General features: G+C 57.7%; 2 protein-coding genes across 17 annotated transcripts in view; one reads left to right on the top strand and one right to left on the bottom strand.

The window, feature by feature from the left end:
• The window catches only part of THAP4 (THAP domain containing 4), a 43,750-nt gene extending 43,282 nt beyond the window's left edge, over positions 1–468 (bottom strand). For all 13 annotated transcript variants that reach the window (XR_003434689.1, XR_003434715.1, XR_003434695.1 and 10 more), the window contains exon 1: positions 2–468. Coding sequence is in view for 8 of the 13 variants with exons in the window: in XM_027116089.1 (XP_026971890.1) it covers positions 2–356 (355 nt within the window). In the remaining 5 variants the exon portion in view is untranslated. The remainder of the gene's footprint in view (position 1) is intronic.
• ATG4B (autophagy related 4B cysteine peptidase) overlaps positions 468–18,511 on the top strand; it is a 21,169-nt gene continuing 3,125 nt past the window's right edge. For 2 of the 4 annotated variants that reach the window (XR_003434716.1, XM_027116120.1), the window contains exons 1-10: positions 468–745; positions 9,155–9,256; positions 9,406–9,477; positions 10,984–11,082; positions 11,481–11,582; positions 12,109–12,181; positions 14,325–14,404; positions 16,745–16,938; positions 17,428–17,506; positions 17,701–17,846. Coding sequence is in view for 1 of the 4 variants with exons in the window: in XM_027116120.1 (XP_026971921.1) it covers positions 736–745; positions 9,155–9,256; positions 9,406–9,477; positions 10,984–11,082; positions 11,481–11,582; positions 12,109–12,181; positions 14,325–14,404; positions 16,745–16,938; positions 17,428–17,506; positions 17,701–17,846 (957 nt within the window). In the remaining 3 variants the exon portion in view is untranslated. Of the gene's footprint in view, positions 746–4,732; positions 7,282–7,490; positions 8,127–9,154; positions 9,257–9,405; positions 9,478–10,983; positions 11,083–11,480; positions 11,583–11,835; positions 11,905–12,108; positions 12,182–14,324; positions 14,405–16,744; positions 16,939–17,427; positions 17,507–17,700; positions 17,847–18,511 lie in introns of those variants that run through there. The other 2 variants (XR_003434717.1, XR_003434718.1) reach the window with 2 other exon arrangements.

Genomic DNA, 18,511 nt, shown 5'->3' with positions numbered 1-18,511 from the left:
GGGAAGGAGACGGCGCGCTTTTCCCCCTTGCCCTGCCGGTTGGAGCAGTTCGCGGCCGCGCAGCAGATCACCATCTCGGGCCTCGGGCCGCCGCGCCGCCGCCTGGCTCCGGCCCTCGTCTCGCCGCGCCGAGCCCCGGGCGGGACCGCCCCGAGGGGAGGGCGCGCGGCGACACGGCTGCGGGACGTGGGAGCCAGCCCCGCGGCTCCCGCCGTACGGCAAGATGGCGGCGCCCGGCCGCCCGCCGCCCGGCCGCCAGGCCCGGTCCTCGGCGCGCCCTGGATACCCGGCACCTGGCGGGGCGCAGCCCGTGGCTCGCGGCGTCTAGGGTGGGCGGGGGCGCCCCGGGCCGGCATCGCCCTGCGGCGACATGGCGCATGGGGGGCATCCGTACGGCAAGATGGCCGCGCCGGCGGGCCTGAGCGCACGACGGGCTCACGAGCCCGCCCCGGTGCCCTGCTGCCCGCTCGCGCCTGCTTCCGCTGCCCCGGTGGGTCGCTGCTGGGATTCCCGGAAGCACGACGCAGGCCGCCGTGGAGCCGAGCGCGCGGGCCCGGACCTCCGCGCTGGGTCCGCCGTACGCCAAGATGGCGGCGGCGCACTTCCGTCGCGTACTTCCGGCCCCGCCCGCGCCCGCACCCGTTCGGCCCGGATTGGTCACGGCGGCGGCCCGTCGCGTCTCTCTGCGGAACCGTCGGAGCGACGCCGGGCTCAGTTGGCGGCTCTGGAGGGAAGATGGACGCAGGTGAGGGTCGGCGGGGCGCGGGGAGACCGGGGCGGCGCTCGCCGGGCCGCTTGGCGCCGAGGTCTGGGCCGGGGCTTCGCCGGCGCGGCCTGGGCGCGGGGCGGAGCGGGGCCCTGGGGCGGAGCGGGGCGCGGGCGGCGTCCGCGGGAGGCCGGCGCGGGTCTGACAGCCCCGTTTGCGTGTCTCTCGCTTTTCCGGGCCGCCCACAGCGCCCCGGCGGCCGGTCCCCCGGGCCCGCGGCCGGCTCGGACGATCGGGGCAGCGCGGCGTCCGGGACGGCGGGTGGGGACGCCGAGCGGTGCTGGAGGCCGGGCGGAGCCGGTCCATGACACTGCGGTGGGGAAGCTTTTGTCCGTTCGCTAGGAGTTACGAAGGGGAAACTTTCACTCTTATGAAGTTACGGGGGTGGGCTGGAGGCGAGCAACATACTCCACCACTCAAACCATACGCATTTTTTTTTTTTCAAATTCAGTAACCAGTAGGTGATCTAAGCGTTTTCCGTGACTGAAAAGACGGACTGAATCCATCTCATCATGTCTTAATTCTCTAACACAAAGTGTGTGGGGGCTGGGGTGGGAGGGTGTGTGCGTATACGTACGTATGTGTACATCTGTGGATGTGCTGTTGTGCTCTGTTTCATCATGTTTCTGCTCCAGGGGGGAGAATTGTTTAATTTTTGCTGGCACGCTATTTTGGATATTTGTCCAGTATCCTTGAAAGCATTCTTACACCTTGAAAGGCCCTCTTTTTCATCCCACAGCAGTTTTAGTTCTTTTATAACTTGTAGGGAGTGATTTGTATTCAAGTATCCCTACATCTGTAAAAACTTTCTTCTGGTTTAATTCCACCTATCATTCTGGATGGCATTGTTTTTGCCTCATTTTTTTTTTCCTGGTAGCTGCAGTGTAAATTTAGTGAATTCTCAGTTTGGAAACTGTAATATAGACCTGTATGGCCAATATTTCAGTGACTTGTGGCATCTTGTCACTTAAGTCACAAGGTAGTAGGACAGAATGGTAGCCATGACTCCCGAAACATGATGTTAACCAGAAGTATTGTGAAGTTGTTCAAAACAGAAAAAGTACTAGGCCCGGGGTCGGGGAAGGAATAGAATTATTTAGTCATCTACTTTCTTTTAGGTTATGACTGCTTGGGTGCCTAAGAGCATTCACTGGGAGACTCAGGGTGGAAGAAACAGTTTTGTGATGGTCGTTTTACGTTAAACGTGAAAACCATCACGTTAAAGTTGAGTAGCCACATGGCGATACCTCATGGGACACAGATCACTGCTTCAAAGCAGAAAAGCTGTTCACGTTTGAAGGCCTCTCCTGATGCTAATAAAAACGTATATGACATTTGTAGGGTGTTGTGGAGAGTTTTCTTTCTGCTGTGGTGCTGTACCACCTTTTAGGATGATTAATGGTCCAGCCTCCCCTCATCCCTGGAGTCCTTACAGATTCTGCCTTCCTTGCCAGATGTTATGCAGTTCCTGGTTGTTTTTATAGTCATCCGTTCAATAACTATACTTATTACTGAGTGTGGGTTTGTGTCTGGCATTGTTCTAGACCCTGGGGCTAGAGAAGTGAACAAAATAGATAAAAACCGTGTGCTGGCTGACATGCTAGACACGACACCCACGGTGTGGCTCTTGGGCGGGTGACGTGGGTCAAACAGGAGGGGTTTGGAGTCGCCAGGATGGCCCAGAAAGGTCTCACCACAGAGGTAACTTTTGACCAGGACTCAGAAGCAGTGCTGGGGGAGGGCAGGCGTCCTGCTCCGGGAGCATCCAGTGGCCAGTGAGGCCAGGGTACAGTGGGTGGGGGTGAGAGAGCTGAAGACGGAGCAGTGATGCGGCCCAGGTGAGGCCTTGTTGGATCGTGGTGAGGGCGTCCGAGCGGGCAGAAGATACTTCGGAGACTTTGAGAGGAGGAGTAACGCGACTTGCTCGGGCTGCCCTCCTGCAGATGGGCAGCAGCGAGGCCAGGAGACCAGTTAGGAGGTTGTTGCAGTACGCCGCGCGCGAACCCTTGGAGGCCTCGGTCAGCGTGGGGAGAGGGCGTTGACCTCTGGCTGCCTCTGCAGGTTGAGACAGTGGGACTGTACCAGTGGGACGTGGCGAGGGCAGGGTGGAGAGGGAGGGGCTGGAGATGGTGAGGTTATGGCTTGAGCTGAGACACTCAGGTGGGGAGACGTGGGGAGATCCCACTTGGTGGGGAGCTGTTAGGAGTTTGGTCTTGTACGTGGTGACCATGAGGTACCTGCAAGATGTCCATGTTGTGACGTCCAGAGAGCCTTGGGTCTGCAGGCCTGGAGCTGAGGGAGGAGGGCGGGGCTGGAGGTAGAACTGTGCGGGGGGCCACTTTGGACGAGGTCACTGAGGGTCTGAGTGTGGGAGGAGAGAGACAGAGCTGGGGATGGGGCCCTGGGGCTGCTGTGTAGAGGTCTGAATGTGTCAGGCAGGCCCCAAGCACTGTTCATTCAAACACGCCCGAGGGGCTTCCCCGGTGGTGCAGTGGTTGGGAATCCGCCTGCCAACGCAGGGGACACAGGTTTGAGCCCTGGTCCAGGAAGATCCCACATGCTGCGGAGCAACGAAGCCTGTGCGCCACAACTACTGAGCCTGCACGCCTAGAGCCCGTGCTCCGCAACAAGAGATGCGACCGCAATGAGAAGCCCGCGTACCACAACGAAGAGCAACCCCTGCTTGTCACAACTAGAGAAGGCCCGCGCGCAGCAACGAAGACCGAACGCAGCCAAAAAAAAACCCGCTCCAGTTGGCACTTAAATCAACACGCTGTCCGTTCCTTGAGGACAGAGCCGGTGTCTTGTGCTTCATCTCTGGTACTTTACATTGTGTCTGGTATGTGGCTGGCCATCGAAGAAGCAGAACTTGAATTGGTGTTAACGCACACATCCCTGTCCTGTAGACGTTCCTGGGCTGCAGAGTCTGTGTGTAACGGAAATGCAGTGTGTTGGCGTCAAGTGTGGCTGATGAGGAGGGCAGCTCACTGCAGGGCAGCAGGGCTCGCTGTGGACGCTCTGTCCAGCGTGGCCACTGAAGCGGCGTGTGCAGTATTCTCATGCCGCTGAAGTTCCAGCTTTTCTTCCCTTCCATTCTCCTTCCCTTCCTTCCTTTTTTCATTCGGAACTGAACCACCAGCGTTTTCATATAAACTATTTGGGATTTGAAAAAAGTATTTGCAAACCTGTTATCTTAATCATAAGCATTTTCTGAAGGAAAGGAAGATTCCTTGTTCTAATTTTATTCATAAAGCATATATAATATATGTATTTACGGAGTATAATCTTTCAGAAGCATAAGCATTTTGAGGAAATGTCTTTGAAATGTGGTACATTACACTTAGCTCTAAAGGAAAAGTAATGGTGCATGATTTTTGTCGTTCTCCCTGGATGAGTTATGTAATTGGGACTGTCATGTGGTTACATTTATGGAGCACAGTTTGCTATTTTCTATCATATTAATAACATTAAATTGCAACATTTTAAAAATGGAATTGCCATTCGGTTAAAAGGCTTTCCACTTCCTCTTCTGGGTGTGATCAGGGACACCCTAGGGAGGAAGAGGTGGAAAATCAGGCGTTTGGGACCCAGGTGACCAGGTGGGAAAGGTGTTTCTAAAAGGCTTCTTTCTCAAGGTGGATGGTGCCTGTCTTGCTTCTGTGTGTCATCTTATTTCAAATTAAAATCATGGGACTTCCCTGGTGGCACAGTGGTTAAGAATCCGCCTGCCAGTGCAGGGGACACGGGTTCAAGCCCTGGTGCGGGAAGATCCCACATGCCGCAGAGCAACTAAGCCCATGCGCCACAACTACTGAGCTACAACTACTGAGCCCGCGCATCTAGAGCCCGTCCTCTGCAACAAGAGAAGCCACCGTAATGAGAAGCCCGTGTACTGCAATGAAGAGTAGCCCCAGCTCGCCGCAACTAGAGAAAGTCTGTGTGCAGCAACAAAGACCCAACGCGGCCCCAAATTAATTAATTAATAACAAAAAAAATTTTTAAAAAGATTTAAAAAAATTAAAATCATTATCTGGGCATCTGGAGACTGGACTTCTTTGGGAAGTTGGGCTCCTTTTAACTCAGGAGGTGTGTGAACTTCAAATGAAATGATGTCGGATGTGAAGGTGCTGAGGTTATCACAGGGCTGTGGTGTGAGACGAGGTAGCCCTCTGGGCGGAGTGCGGAGGCTGCTGGCCTCAATCCCCAGTGGAGCTGGTCAGTCTGAGAACAGTCGATGAGGAACCTTCGAGGGTGGGCTCCTCGTGTTGGTCGGCCTCTGTGAAGCTCAGTGATCGCGAACTTTAGTTTTAAAAGGGAAAAGTATTAGTTTTTCTGTTGGAGTCTTTTCTGGATTGGTGTTCTGTAATGTTTTCTGTTCTGCACAAACATGAATACATATTTATGGCTAAATTAATACCGATGATAAAACAAAAGTGTTGTTTGGTTCAGGGAAGGGGGAATTTAGTTTCCTCTTGTAAGTAATGAGGTCTGAGATCACACGAGGAAGAGGCACAGAAGGTGCTCAGAGCCATGGCTGGGGGTTGCCCACGGTGCTGGAACCCGTCCTGTGTTCTCAGCCCACTGGGCAGAGCTGGCAGCTTCTCCCCATTTCGTGGGTGAGGAAACTGAGGCTTAGAGATTTGAGTCGGGTGTCATACAGCTAGCGTGTGGATTCTCTGTCTCCAAAATCAAATCTTAATACAAATTAGGAAGTTGAACACTGGAGGTGAATGGAATTCGGAAAAGTCTTTCATTTCTCCGTTACACAGGCTGAGCCGAAGGTCAGGGAGCTGGGGGTCCGGTCCAGGTGCCCCGGCCCGTGGCCTCGCGGGTGGGTGTCAGGAGGGAGGGTTGGTCCCGTCCTCTGCGCAGGCCCGCGGGGACTTTCTGACAGCGGCCCGGGAACGAGAAGCCCTCCGCTCGCCGCTCTTCTGGTTGAAGCCGCCGCAGGTCCGTCTCTGTGCTGCTTTCCTGGGTGGAAGCCTGAGGACAGTGAAGCAGCCCGGGAAGTGGCCGGCGGCCCTGCCCTTGCGAGCGGGCTCCGTTACCGGGTCTGGGTCTGGTAAAGTCACTCGGGCGGTGGACGTCGTCCCGGGTGTTGCACCTCCCTGTGGTCGCGGGCCTTGGAGACGAGGTCTCCTACCCGCTTCAGCGATGCCCCGCGTGCGCTGCCCATCGCCACCCAGTGAGGATCAGAGCTCTTCTTGTGTGTTGACGTGTTTCTTCCTCCCATGAGCCTCGAGGAAAGCAGCACCACTCCTGCTTTACCAGCGAGGAAACAGGCGCGGAGGGTTCCCACGGGGGGAGCGACGGACTTCTGGCCCCGCGCGCTGACCAGATGCTCTGCCCGGTGCCCCGTGTGGCCCGGAGAGGGGAGCAGGGCCTGCGGGGTGTCCGCGGCTGGTTCAAGAGGCAGGTGTGACCCGCACCCAACAGGGGGCAGGACTCGGGTGGTCCTGCCATCAGGAGGAACAGGGAGGTGTGGACCCAGGGGACGTGGGGACCACCTGCATTGTCACCTCCCGGCTGCACCTGAGCTGCCGGGCCCTGCGGCTGCCACCTTGCCCATTTTTTCCCTTCAGGTGCCTCACGCAGTGAGGACTCTAAAGGCTGAGACTGCACAGCCGTCATTCTGTTAGTTACAGCAGGAAGCTCGGTGATGTGTTCTAACTTAATAGGTAGGACACCTGTTACTACCTTCCCTCTGAAGTTGGCTTTGTTGCCTATAAAGTTGGCTCATTACCCTGAGAGATGTGCCTGCTTTGCATGTGGTGTCTTTGGAGATGAAAAATCCCCTCCACTGCAGGGCGGCCGGCCGTCGTCACCTGGCTTTCAGAACGAACCTTGTTTCCTTCTCTTCCTTATCTGCTTGTCTCCCTCGTGGTGGTAGTTTTCTCACTGTGGGAAGCTAGGTGTCTCAGGAGTGTCTCAACAGTCCTTTGATGTGTGCCGCGTCCCTCTGTCGCTCAGAGCCTCCAGCGTTTAGAAGGCATGTCTGCCTTCAGTTCAAGGCTGCAGTCTCCTGGGGTCTCGGTCCAGCAGGGTGAGAGGTACAGTCCCACAGCGCTGTCAGTTGAAATCAGGTCTTGTTTGCGTGCTTTTTTCTTGGAGTCATCTTTGTGGGTTTTGAGCGTACGTATCGTTTAAGCCTCGAGGTCAGAGAAGGCCATGCTTTCTGAAGATGTGGGGTGGCTTTCGAGGGGCAGCAGAGACACATGATGTTTTCAGCTCCTTGAAAAGGTAGAACTTTAACTCATCTCAACTCGGTTTTTATAATCACCTGCAGAAACAAGTAATCTTATGTAAAAAAGGGGAGAGAGAAACTTGGACATTAAATTATTTACCCCTGATCCCAAAGCGGCCTGGCTGACATCGTCTGGAGAGGTGTGGACAAGCAGACACATCAGAGAGAAAAGAATGTCTGGAAAGACATGTTCCCTGCCTTGCACCCAGCCCTCTGGGCAGCAGAGCTTGCTCTGGAAGCACAGGACTCCTCTGACCCTGTTGGATTTCAGGTGAAAAGAAAAAAGGCAGAGCTGGGTCTGGGTTCCCAACGTTCGAGAATTCTATTTTTTTTTTCTTTTTGCAAGGGGGAGGATCCCTTTTTTTAAAAAAAATAATTATTTTTGGCTGCGTCAGGTCTTAGTTGCGGTATGGGGAATCTTTTGTTGCGGCTCGAGGGCTCAGTAGTTGCAGTGTGCGGGCTTAGTTGCCCCGCGGCATATGGCATCTTAGTACCCCGACCAGGGATCGAACCTGCGTCCACTGTATTGGAAGGCGTATTCTTAACCACTGGACACCAGGGAAGTCCCAGTTTGAGCATTCTTGAAGCGGTGAACACAGGGCCTTCTGTTGAAGCGGATTTGTTCGTTCAGTGAGCGCTGCTATCCCAGCCCTGTGACTGTGAATTTGCTGTGCATCCAGTTAATCCTTTTGGATGTAGTAGAATTGCTTGTCTTCGTCCTTGATGTTAGTGACACCAGCTGATCTTGGAGCCTTTTGTCTGCCAGCCTCCTCGTGAGCCCATCATGGGAAGGGTTTCAGGGACACTTCAGCGCTGCGCTGCCGGGCATCCTGTTATATGTTCCGTTTTATGGGTGAGGGGCTTTCCACACCAAGAGGCTAAGTGCCTGCTTGGGAACCTCCAGCCTGTGAAGGCCGGAGCTGGGAGGTTGTGGGATGTGGGCTGGCAGGGATGTGCGTGCAGCAGGACACTGTGAGGCCCTGAGACATCTGGGTGGGGTGCTGCGACCACCACGTGGAAAAGGATGAAGAAACCACAGGTGTGGCGTGGCTTCATTTATGGATCTACACATACAGGCTTCTGGAAGGAGAGTCAGTGCTGGGCACGAAGCTGAGGGTGATTTTTTACATTTTGTAGTCTTCGGGGTTTTTATTTTTTTTTTATAAATGGCATATGTCATTTTTACCGAAAGGTAGGGCTGTTGAAAAATAAACTCCGGTGTGGGGGAAACGCATTTAATATCTTTGATTTTCCAAAGAGTTGAGTGCAGGTGAAGGGTAAGAGAGCACTGTGGAGCTGGTGAGGCAGCAGCTGGGGAGATGGGGTACCTGGGACACACTGTGTGCCCCTCACCTCGCGGGCAGTGGCTGAGCTCTGTCGCCTCCGGGGCCGTGTGCAGAGGGAGGGTGTCCTCTGCCGGAGCTCCAGGGCGGTAGGGACACGGCCTCTCGAGCTTCTTTGTGGAAGCCACACAGAAGGGGGTGCTCACAGAGGAGGCGCTCAGGCCTTGGAGACACAGCAGGTGGACGCTGCTGCACGCACGGCACCTCCTTAGGAAGTTGGGGTGCGCCCCCCAGGATCCAGGCCTCGCGGCACCCGGGACCTTGAAGGGCTTTGCACTAGTTTCAGGAGGTCAGTGTCCCTCCCAGGAGTAGTGCTCTGCCCCTCTGCTGCTCACTGCATTACGGCTCCTAACCCAGAAGTCGGGATGGCCTGGGAGCCCTGGGACGGCCAGGAGAGCTTGCTCGACCTTCTGTGCCATCTGGGGCCGTCCTCGTGTACAGAGATAAAGGTTTGGGCTCTTGTGTTTTTGTCTTTTTAGAGTTAAATTTAAACCAGTTAAGGGCTTAAATCAGGTGCCTTTTTTCCCCCTCCTTTCTGTGCCCTGGGCCTGGCCCCCAGCTGGTCTCTCACCCTTGGGTCTGCCAGACAATGACTCTGTCTTGAATTTGAGAGGCTCAGGAAGTGGGTGCAGGGCCGCTGCCGGGTCGCGAGTGTTTGATTTCTCAGTGTAGTGGTGTGGCTGGTGCACTGAGATGCAGAATTCCATGTGTGCTCTTTGTACGGAGATGCTATAAATTATCTCTGATGTTGTTTTATGAAATCATAGAACTGTCATCAGAGTGTGTCTTTGCTTTCCATAGCTACTCTGACCTACGACACTCTCCGATTTGCTGAGTTTGAAGATTTCCCCGAAACCTCGGAGCCTCTTTGGATCCTGGGTAGAAAGTACAGCATCTTCACAGGTACCAGCCCTGCCGGAGCCTGCTGTGCTCTGCGTGCTCAGCCTGCAGAAAGGACTGTTGGGCGGTGGTAGTTATCTGCTGTCTCTGTAACATGTGCCCTGGAAACTGACGGCTGTGTGTGCATGTTTCTTCTCTCGAACGCTCTCTAGAAAAGGACGAGATCTTGGCCGATGTGGCGTCGAGACTTTGGTTTACATACAGGAAGAACTTCCCGGCCATTGGTGAGTACTGTTGGTTACAACGTGGGATGAAGCGCGTGTGATTCAAGAGGAAAACTTAGGTTTCTAGCTTTGACTTCAGTGTGTCAAGTACTTGTCACTTGGTGTCATCCTGAGGCAACCCTAGTTAAAGAAACCGGCTGAGGTCTTGCGCCTGGTGGTGGCAGAGCTGGATTCCAAACCCAGGGCCCCTGATTCTGCTGAGGCAGTAGAGCAGAACGGGGCGGGAAGCGGTGTGGCACGTCACGGTCGCGCTGCAGCCTGCTGCTCCCGGGGGGCTCGTGTGCCTGTGCATCTGGTGTTGTCCTGCGTCGTAGCTGTACAGCGTGCTTCTTGCTGTTGGTCCAGGATGTTGGGACGCCCTTGCTCCGTACCCGTTGCCTTTTCTAGTATCTCCCACACCTAGTTGTGGTGGGAGCTGAAGGTGGATGTGACGTGTTTCACGTGATACGAAAGCATGTTCCATTGAAGTGATTCTCCTCGCGGTACCCCTGGAGGTGGACAGATGGGGCCTGGCTCCGCGCCTGGCCTCTGCCAGTCAGAGAACCCCAGGCCGAGGTTTGGGACCAGGAGGCGGCCCTGCCTTGGCGGCCTGTCTCGATTGGTCCCACTGCTAGATGTGCTTCCATCCGTCCCCCAGAGCTCGACGTCTGGGAACACTGGAAGGTAGGGGGTGTGGCCATCATCACCAGGGTTAGTGTCTAGTGACAGGGCTTGTCAGACATGCTCGGGAAATGTTGGTTCATCCAGCAAAAGTTCTCCTTTCACCCCTACTTGGCCCTGGACTCAGGGGTGGGGTCGCCTGGCCTGTGAGGCTCACTGTGTGGTCAGGAGGACAGACACCTGACCTACAGCGTCCTGAACCCATAGGTGTCTGAACCCACAGGGGCAGGGCAGGCTGGAGGGCAGCCCTGTGTTTGGAAAAGCCATCGGGTGGAGCGTGGTGGCTCTCCCGGCCGTGTGGTCTGTGTCGGCCTTGGCCGCGTGGAGCCGACCGTGTGGGGCGTGGGTGGGTGGCTGGGGCTGTTTCTGCACACCTGGCTGTGCCTCCCCCAATCCCACCGCTGCCCCGGGAGGTGGGCCTTGTCCCCTGCGTGTGTGTGCGGGAGGGGCTGCCAGAGGGGCGGGCAAAGGATGCAGCCCCCCCACGGTGGCCCGTGTGGGCTCAGCGCTGTTTCCTGTCATCTTAGGGCCTGTCTTGCGCACACCTGGTACCGCGGTGCCCAGCATCAGAGTCTCCCTGTGCCCTGGCCGGTGGGCGGCGTTTTCCGCGTTACTCATGAGGCTGAGCATCTTTCCATGTTTCCAGACATTCTTTTCTCTCTGTGACTTGTTCACGTCTTGGCCCATTTTGAGGGGGTTGTTAGGACGTTTCACTTCCCAGCAAACGCAGCCTTGGTGTGAGCAGGTTCACGTGGCATGTGTCGCCTGACGCGGAGGTGACCCGTGCGTGGGCTCCTGGCCTCGGTCTGACGGTGAGTGCCTCTCTCTCTCTGTCCTCCACGGCAGGGGGCACCGGCCCCACCTCGGACACGGGCTGGGGCTGCATGCTGCGGTGTGGACAGATGATCTTTGCCCAAGCCCTGGTGTGCCGGCACCTGGGCCGAGGTGAGTCAGCCTGGGGCGGCCACGTCCGCAGGAAGCCAGGAGGGTGGTGGGGCCAGGTCGGCGGGAGTGGGTCACCACGAGACGCTTTAGGATTTGGGGTTTCCTTCAGCGACAACCCAGTGGTTCTCGTCGGTTAGAGAAAGGGGCTTTAAAGAAATGTTGATAAACGTTTGTCTTGTAGAAATTATTTTTGAACTACTGAGCCATTCTCTCCTTTCTGTATGGATTTGTCTTGATGTGTTGGCATCTGTGTATTTGAAATCCCGGAGAACTCGGTTCTTAAATTTAGAAAGGTTCACGAGAGGTTTGGATACCACGAGTGCCTTGAGTGCCTTAGAGAAATGAAACCTTCTTGCCTGTATTTTGGTGAGACTGAACTTCGTCTGTGTCTTCCGTAGACTGGAGGTGGACGCGGCGGACGAGGCAGCCGGACAGCTACTTCAGCGTCCTGCACGAGTTCCTGGACAGGAAGGACAGCTGCTACTCCATCCACCAGATAGGTGGGGGGTGGCAGCGCGCCGGGCCCATGCCTCGGGATGCTGCGGCGTCGGGTCCCCGAGAGCTCTGGCGTGCTGTGAGGCGCAGGCCAGCAGGGTGGGGACGGCCCTGGGCCAGTGGTGAAGTGCTGTGAGGCGCCCCGTCTCTGGACACCAACTTGGTGGCCTTGGACGCTGGTCCTCCCGGGCTCCGGCCGGCAGTCCGGGCGCTCCTGTGTCTTAATCCAGCTTCTGAGCGTCGTGTCTCCACCTGTAGACGGAGGTGCGGGTAGAGCCCTGAACTCGCTCGCCTGGGCCATGTCCCCAGTCCTGCTGCCCGGTGCAGGTCGGTGGGGAGGGGACACCTTGAGGAGGAGTCTGTCCCTTTGGGAGGACGCGTCCTGGTGCCAGTCAGGAGCTCGTGCCCAAGGCAGGCTTCCTGTGACGCGCGCCTCACGCCACACGTGCTGGGATCGGCCTCTGTGAGGCGCAGGGAGGGGTGTGGGGGTGGCGGGGCACGTGTGCCGCTGACCGGCTCTGTTTCCTGCAGCACAAATGGGAGTCGGCGAGGGCAAGTCCATCGGCCAGTGGTACGGGCCCAACACCGTCGCCCAGGTCCTCAAGTAGGTGCCGAGCGCGCTCCTGCCCTCCCTGCGGGGTGGCACGGGTGCCCGGGGTGCTCAGCCTTGCCTCAGTCTTTGCTGCTGAAGGAAATAAGGGGTCTTGTCCTCTTTTCAGGACCCTCAGGAGGGTCCTCAGAGGTGACCGTGCCGGTGGTCTCGCGAATTGGGATTTCCGTTTCTAGTGAGGCTGAATGCCTTCATCCAGATGCAGCCACTGGATCGGGCCTTTGCTCCTTGTGTGTCGCGTCCTCTCCTGTGCCATGGTGTCTGGTGGCCTGGGAAGTGGGAAGTGGTCGTGGGGTGACGACACTCAGGCGGGCAGCCTGTGGCCGCCTTGGGCCTCCGCCTCTGCTCCCGCCCATCCCCTTGCCTTGAGACCACTGTCTTCAGCCTTGGCTCCCCGCGCGTCCGCCTCGCGCCTCTGCCGCCTGCTCCCGCGCTGCAGGAGTCCCCGTGGGCGCCTCCCTTTGCCCCTGGGCCCAGCGTGAGCCTCCTCACCTGCTGCTGGGGTCAGTTCCTGGGGTCTAGGACACTTGCTCCGCTTCCTGTCCAGCTTCCAGCTGATCCCCAAGCCCACTGTGTCTGTGTCTCCTTGCCCAGCCCCTGGGATTTCCAGCCCCCACTGCCCTTTAGCGTCCTGGCCCAGCCCCGCTGCCCTGAAGCAGCCCGGTCGAGGTCACAGTCAGTTCCATCATCATGTCCCAAGGCCGAGTTTCAGCCCCGACTTACTCAGCTGTCTACAGGCAGCCCCCGGTGTGGGTGCTTGCCGCGCTCCTTGGAAACCTGGGCTGCTCAGCTGTCCTCTTCTGTCCATCTGGTCGCCGGCACTGCTGAGCCCTGCGGGCTTGTCTCGCGCCTTTGGTCGCGGCTTTTCACCTCCTGTTTGCGCACGCACAGCTCCTGATTTGTCCCAACTCCAGACTCACAACCAGACGCTTATTCGGCAGTGCCCCTCAGATGCCCAAGGGGCACGTTGACCTAATAGCCCAGACCCAGAGCTGGCCCTGCCCTCTGCTCCAGTGCAGCCCACTGCTCCTACAGGAACGCAGCACCACCCTTCCAGGGGCTCAGGCCAAAAGCTGAGCACAGCCCACCCGCGTGTGCCCGAGCTCTGAGCAGTGCTCTCTGCCCCCCCGGCCCCCCCCTCGCCGCCTTCTCTCTCTACCATCCTGGCGTCTCCCTCCAAACTGCAGCAGAGTCTGCAGCAGAGTCACATCCTCAAGAAACACGGTGGCCATCTGTTCCTCTTCTCTCAGCTGTCCTGGGGTTTCCCGCTGCTCCCGGGAGGGCGGCAGGCACAGGCCAGCATGCCGGCCCTGTCCTCCCCCTGCAGTGCTGTGCCCTTCGCCTGGAGCGCCCCCCAAGGCCTTCCGCGTTGCTCCCCGGGCCTCTGCGCCGAGGCCTCTCCCACCCAGGCCTCCCTGCGCCTGCGTCAGAGGAGCGCCCTCCCCTCTGCCCCTGCACTGTGCTTTCCCCAGGCACTTAGCTCCCCTGGAGTGCCAGCCTCTCCTGGGACTTGGTTTCCTGTGTGTCCGCGTCTCTCAGCACGGGGGCCCACCTGGCCCTCGGTGAGCCCGGGACGGAGGGGAGGGAGGTAGCCGGTGGAGCCCTGCAGGTGGCATCCGCTCTGGCCTTCCCACCAGGAGACCAGGGGCCTCCGCCCTCCACCCGTGTCCCCAGGTGCGCTGGGTGCGCTCTCACCTGGGGAGCCCCTGCGCAGCCCCTAAGGTGAGCTCAGAGGCCTTCCCGTCGTGCCTTCGGTCGCGGAATCTGCTGTTCTTTCAGAACCGTAATTCCTCGGCCACAGTGACCCACCCAGCACGGTGACTCCCTGCTGGGCTCTCTGTCACCCGCAGGTTCTCTGTGAGAACTCAAGCCGGCCGTTGGCTCAGGGGCCCTGGGGGATACAATGGGACTGGGCCTGCCTCGGGCAGTGTCCGAGACCTGGGCTTACATTCTGGTTGTTGCCCGTGTCCAGCCTGATCGGGAAGTGGCACCCCGGCAGGCTCCTGCACAGGACCTGCCCTGCACGATGGCGGCTGGGTGTGGCAAGCGTGGGGCCCGGGCGAGAAGAAGCGGCCGGCAGAGGCCACAGGTCTTCGAGCTGTGAAGGCTCATCAGTGTGTTCTGCCCTCTCTGGTAGGAAGCTCGCCGTCTTCGACACGTGGAGCGCCCTGGCCGTTCACGTAGCGATGGACAACACGGTGGTGATGGAGGACATCAGTAAGTGAGCCAGAGCGCGGTGTCGTGGCAGACGGGACCAGGGCAGCTCGCTTCCCTGCCTGGCCCGTGGGCCCTTGAGGGCGGTGCCGGCCAGGCTGAGCGGAAGGCCACTTGGTGCCCACGCTGCTTCTGCATCTTCGTTACAAATAATTGACGCCTGTGTGCTGAGTTCAACTGCAAGGCCCTGTGTGTGCCCTGATGCGCCATGAAGAAGGGCGATTCACACTGGCCCTGGCCATCTCGTCTTCTGGCCATGCCAGGCGCTACTGGAAGTGTTTAGAATTCTGAGGAGTACCTGGGTTCATGAGGTCTCCTGATGGAAAAGCAGAGAATTTAGACACGTTGACAATGCTAATGGGGCTAGAAAACTACAAATGGGGGCCTGGTGCAGCCAGAAACCCACCCCTTACTAACAGGGCATTTGTATGGGCCAGGCCACGCGAGGATGCAGGGAGCCCCGAGCTCAGCAACGACAGTCCTGCTTCCCTGCGCTTGTTCCAGAGGCACCAGAGGGGCCGCGCTAGTGGCGACCATCTAGTCAGCAAGGAAAATGTTCTTATCACAAAAGAGCCTCAGAATCAGCGAAGCAAAACTTATAGTAAATTAAGAGAGACAGTATGGCAGATCGAGTATGTAAAAATAAAGTTACAAGGATGTGAATAATACAGTAAGAGCGTTTAGCGGAACATGTGTCAAACCCTAGATTCTGGTAGCAGAACATACCTTTTCAGAAATGTCCATGGGACATTTATATAAACTAATGCAGAGTACATAGAAAAAAGGACAAACTCTTACTACCTAGAAATGTCAAACTTCTGTTTTAGCTTTTGGGTCAAAAAGAGTCAAGTTTACAGACTACATATCAGAATCTGATGTGTACTGAACTCAGGAGAAAACACGTACCTTTAATACTGGTGACCAGATCATAAAAAGTGAAGATGAATGGGCATCCTGCAGTTCAGCTCAGTTCTGGCCCTGTCTGCACACCTGGAGGTGGCATCAGACCCACAGACTGGCCCCCGCCCCCAACTTAAGACCCCAGTGGCCAGTGCAGGTGGTCACCTGTGCTTCCGACAGACTGGCTATGGGTTGGAGGTTCCCACGCCCGTCTCCTTGGCTCTGTTACTTTGCTGGAGCAGCTGGGAGATCCAGGAGCACGTCACTCACTAGGCCACAGGTGTGTTTAAGGACACACCGCAGGAGCAGCCCGATGGAGGAGATGTATGTGCCTGGGCCTTCTGGAGTTTGTGGAGGCTTCGTGACACAGGCCCGTTTAGGTTTGGATCGGGCCTGTTGACCAGGAGCGTGCCTGGTGGCGGTGTCCACGGTAGAGCGACCCGGAAACGGCTTGCTCCCTGTCAGTAGCGCTGCCTCGGTCACCTGTTCAGGACGCACCCCTGGTGCCTAGCGGCTTGCGAGTGATCTGGCGGGGATACGTCACACGCACTGAGGATGTACTACGTCGGGTCTGAAACGGTGGTGTCTCTAGTGTGTGCACCCCTTCCAGTTTATCTGCTGGCGCTCTTCTTGGGAAGAGCCCTCTGTTCTCCCCTCTGCCCTCGCCTTATTTACATTTGGAAGACCTGTTTTTAGAGCCAGCAGCTTCCTGGATTCTGTTTTTAATTCAAGGTGTTATCCCTTATGGTCATTATTTATTCCTTGTCCCAAATTCGGCTGCCTCTTTGACAGAGTCCTGTCGTTTTTGTTGTTCAGCGTTCTCTTTCTGGCATTAACTAGACTCAGGCTCACCTGGTACATTCCCTGCCTCATCCCTGGAATCAGACATTTTCCCCCTGGTTCCTTTTAGTGGGGAAAGGTGTTTAGGAACCACGGACGGGGTGCCTGGTGTGCTTGGGGTACTGGAGTGGCTCTCTCCTACCACTGAACCCCGTAGTTAATCCGATTATTGAAGGATTACCCAGTGTGTTTAGACAGAAGAATAAGGAAGGAGAAAAGTTATCGCTCGTTGCTGTCCTTGCTGAGGGGGGACCAGAGGGGCCCTGGGTCAGTGCTGCGTCCACCGGGCTGGTGGCTCTGTGGTGCTTGTCTTATTATTGCTTCTAAGATGCATGTAAATGTTTTCTTGCATTATTTTGTGTGTATGCTTTATTTCACAATAAAAAATTTAAGTTAAACGCATAGAAAATGTGCAAATTTATTTTTTTTCCTCTCGGCAGCAGGGTTAGTGTTATACTTTATTTTCCAAGTTTGAGGTGTACTTCAAGTACTTGACTTTTTTATACTCGTTTCCTGTTAACAGTGTAAATCCTGTAACTGTTTCTCTTGGGTGAACTTCTGCCTACTTCGTTTAGCCCATAAAAGCACGTGTCCCTTTTTCAGGAAGGTTGTGCGGGAGCAGCCTGCCTTGTGCCGGGGCCGCAGCGCTTCCTGCAGGTTCCGAGCCGCGCTGTAACGGGCTCCCGGCCGGCCCTGAGGTCGCCAGCAGGCCGTCACCATGGAGACCGCTGGTGCTGCTGGTCCCGCTGCGCCTGGGGCTCACGGACATCAATGCGGCCTACGCGGAGACCCTGAAGGTGGGTCTGTGCTGGCCGGTGCCCTCCCGCCTGTCTTCCCTGCCCACCGGGGGGCTGAGGCCCCGCGTCCTTGCGAAAGCACTAGCTGTCTCCGTCTTGTCCGTTCCAGCCCTCTGACCGCCCTGCGGGCCCCCGGCCCCCGCCAGCTCACTCGTCCCTGCTGCCACCTCCCGCAGCCCTTGCCCCTCTTGCTGACGTGGAGCTGCTGGCCTCCCGTCTCCATCTCCACCCCCCGCCCCCACGGTGCGCCGGCCACTCCCTGCGCCTGTCCGCCCGGCGTGTGTGCAGGCTGGGCCGACCCTGTCTGCGCCTCCCCAGCCTCCCCTTGTCCCTTCCGGCTGCCCGGGGCTTTCCTGAGGACCTGCAGCCTCGGCATCCGGAACCCGCACCCTGTGGGTCTGGTCTTCGTCTGCGGTTGTCCGCACCTGGCGCTGCAGGGGGAGCGGGAAGCCCCTCGCTCAGTGGCCCGGCCTGTCTTCCGCCCCGCAGCACTGCTTCATGATGCCCCAGTCCCTGGGAGTGATCGGAGGGAAGCCCAACAGTGCCCGCTACTTCATCGGCTACGTGGGTGAGTGGGGTCTGCAGTGACGTCGGAGGAAGGGGCGTGGTCTCTCGGGCAGCCCCCCCCCCCCACTTGACAGGCAGTGTGCCCCCACCTGGCCGGTGCGACGTGTGCCCTTTTCCCGTCCAGCCACGTGGTGCTGGTGGCTGTGGTGAGGCAGCTCTGTCGGCCTCCCGCTGACCTGCCTGCTGCCCGCCCAGGTGAGGAACTCATCTACCTGGACCCTCACACCACGCAGCCAGCCCTGCAGGCCTCTGAGCACTGCCCGATCCCGGACGAGAGCTTCCACTGCCAGCACCCGCCCAGCAGGATGAGCATCGCAGAGCTCGACCCGTCCATCGCCGTGGTGCGTCCCCCGCTTGGTCCCACTGTCGCCAGCTGCACGCGCGTGTGCCCGGGTGTCCCGAGGCATTTGTGCCCAGTCCTGCTGCTGCTTTAGGATGAGAAGGAAGGCATCCCCGTTTCTGTAATCTCAGCGTTTTGGAATAAGTATTATGCTCACGTGGCTTAGAACTCAAAGGAGCACGAAGGGCTGACGGCAGCCTCAGGTGCGGCCCAGGCAGGCGTGTGCGCGCGAGAGTGTCCCGCGTCGCTGCCCTGCAGCACCCCTGCGGGGCTTCTTGGTCTGTCTTCACTCTTTAGAGTAGCCCAGTCTGCACAGCGGTCCCTAGGAATGAACCTCCTCGCTTGCTCTCTTCTGATTACACGGCTGGAATTGTTGGTTGTTCTCAAAATAGGTTTGAAAGAGGCCAAAAACACCTATAGGAATCATAACACCCCTAGGGGAGTGATTAACTGAGTTGTGGACATGACGAGGCACTTGGTCCTGAGAAGGGACGACCCCAGACGCACTGCCCATGGGTCTCGGTCGCGCCCTGAGGTCGGTGGCGGCGGGCTGGCGCGTGGGGGCTCCGCTGTCACAGGAGCCCCCGCCCCCCCCCCCCCCCCCCCCCCCGCTCGTGAACATCAGGCCAGGTGGGAGCGCGCATCCTGGCTCTCGTGGCCGCGGAG

Source organism: Aethalodelphis obliquidens, unplaced genomic scaffold (genome assembly GCF_003676395.1).
Source record: "Aethalodelphis obliquidens isolate GAN/ISIS:26980383/991018 unplaced genomic scaffold, ASM367639v1 scaffold2, whole genome shotgun sequence".
In the NCBI taxonomy this organism is placed as follows: Eukaryota; Metazoa; Chordata; class Mammalia; order Artiodactyla; family Delphinidae; genus Aethalodelphis; species Aethalodelphis obliquidens.
The sequence above is the reverse complement of the archived record's forward strand: the minus strand, read 5'-3'. Positions and strand labels throughout refer to the sequence as shown.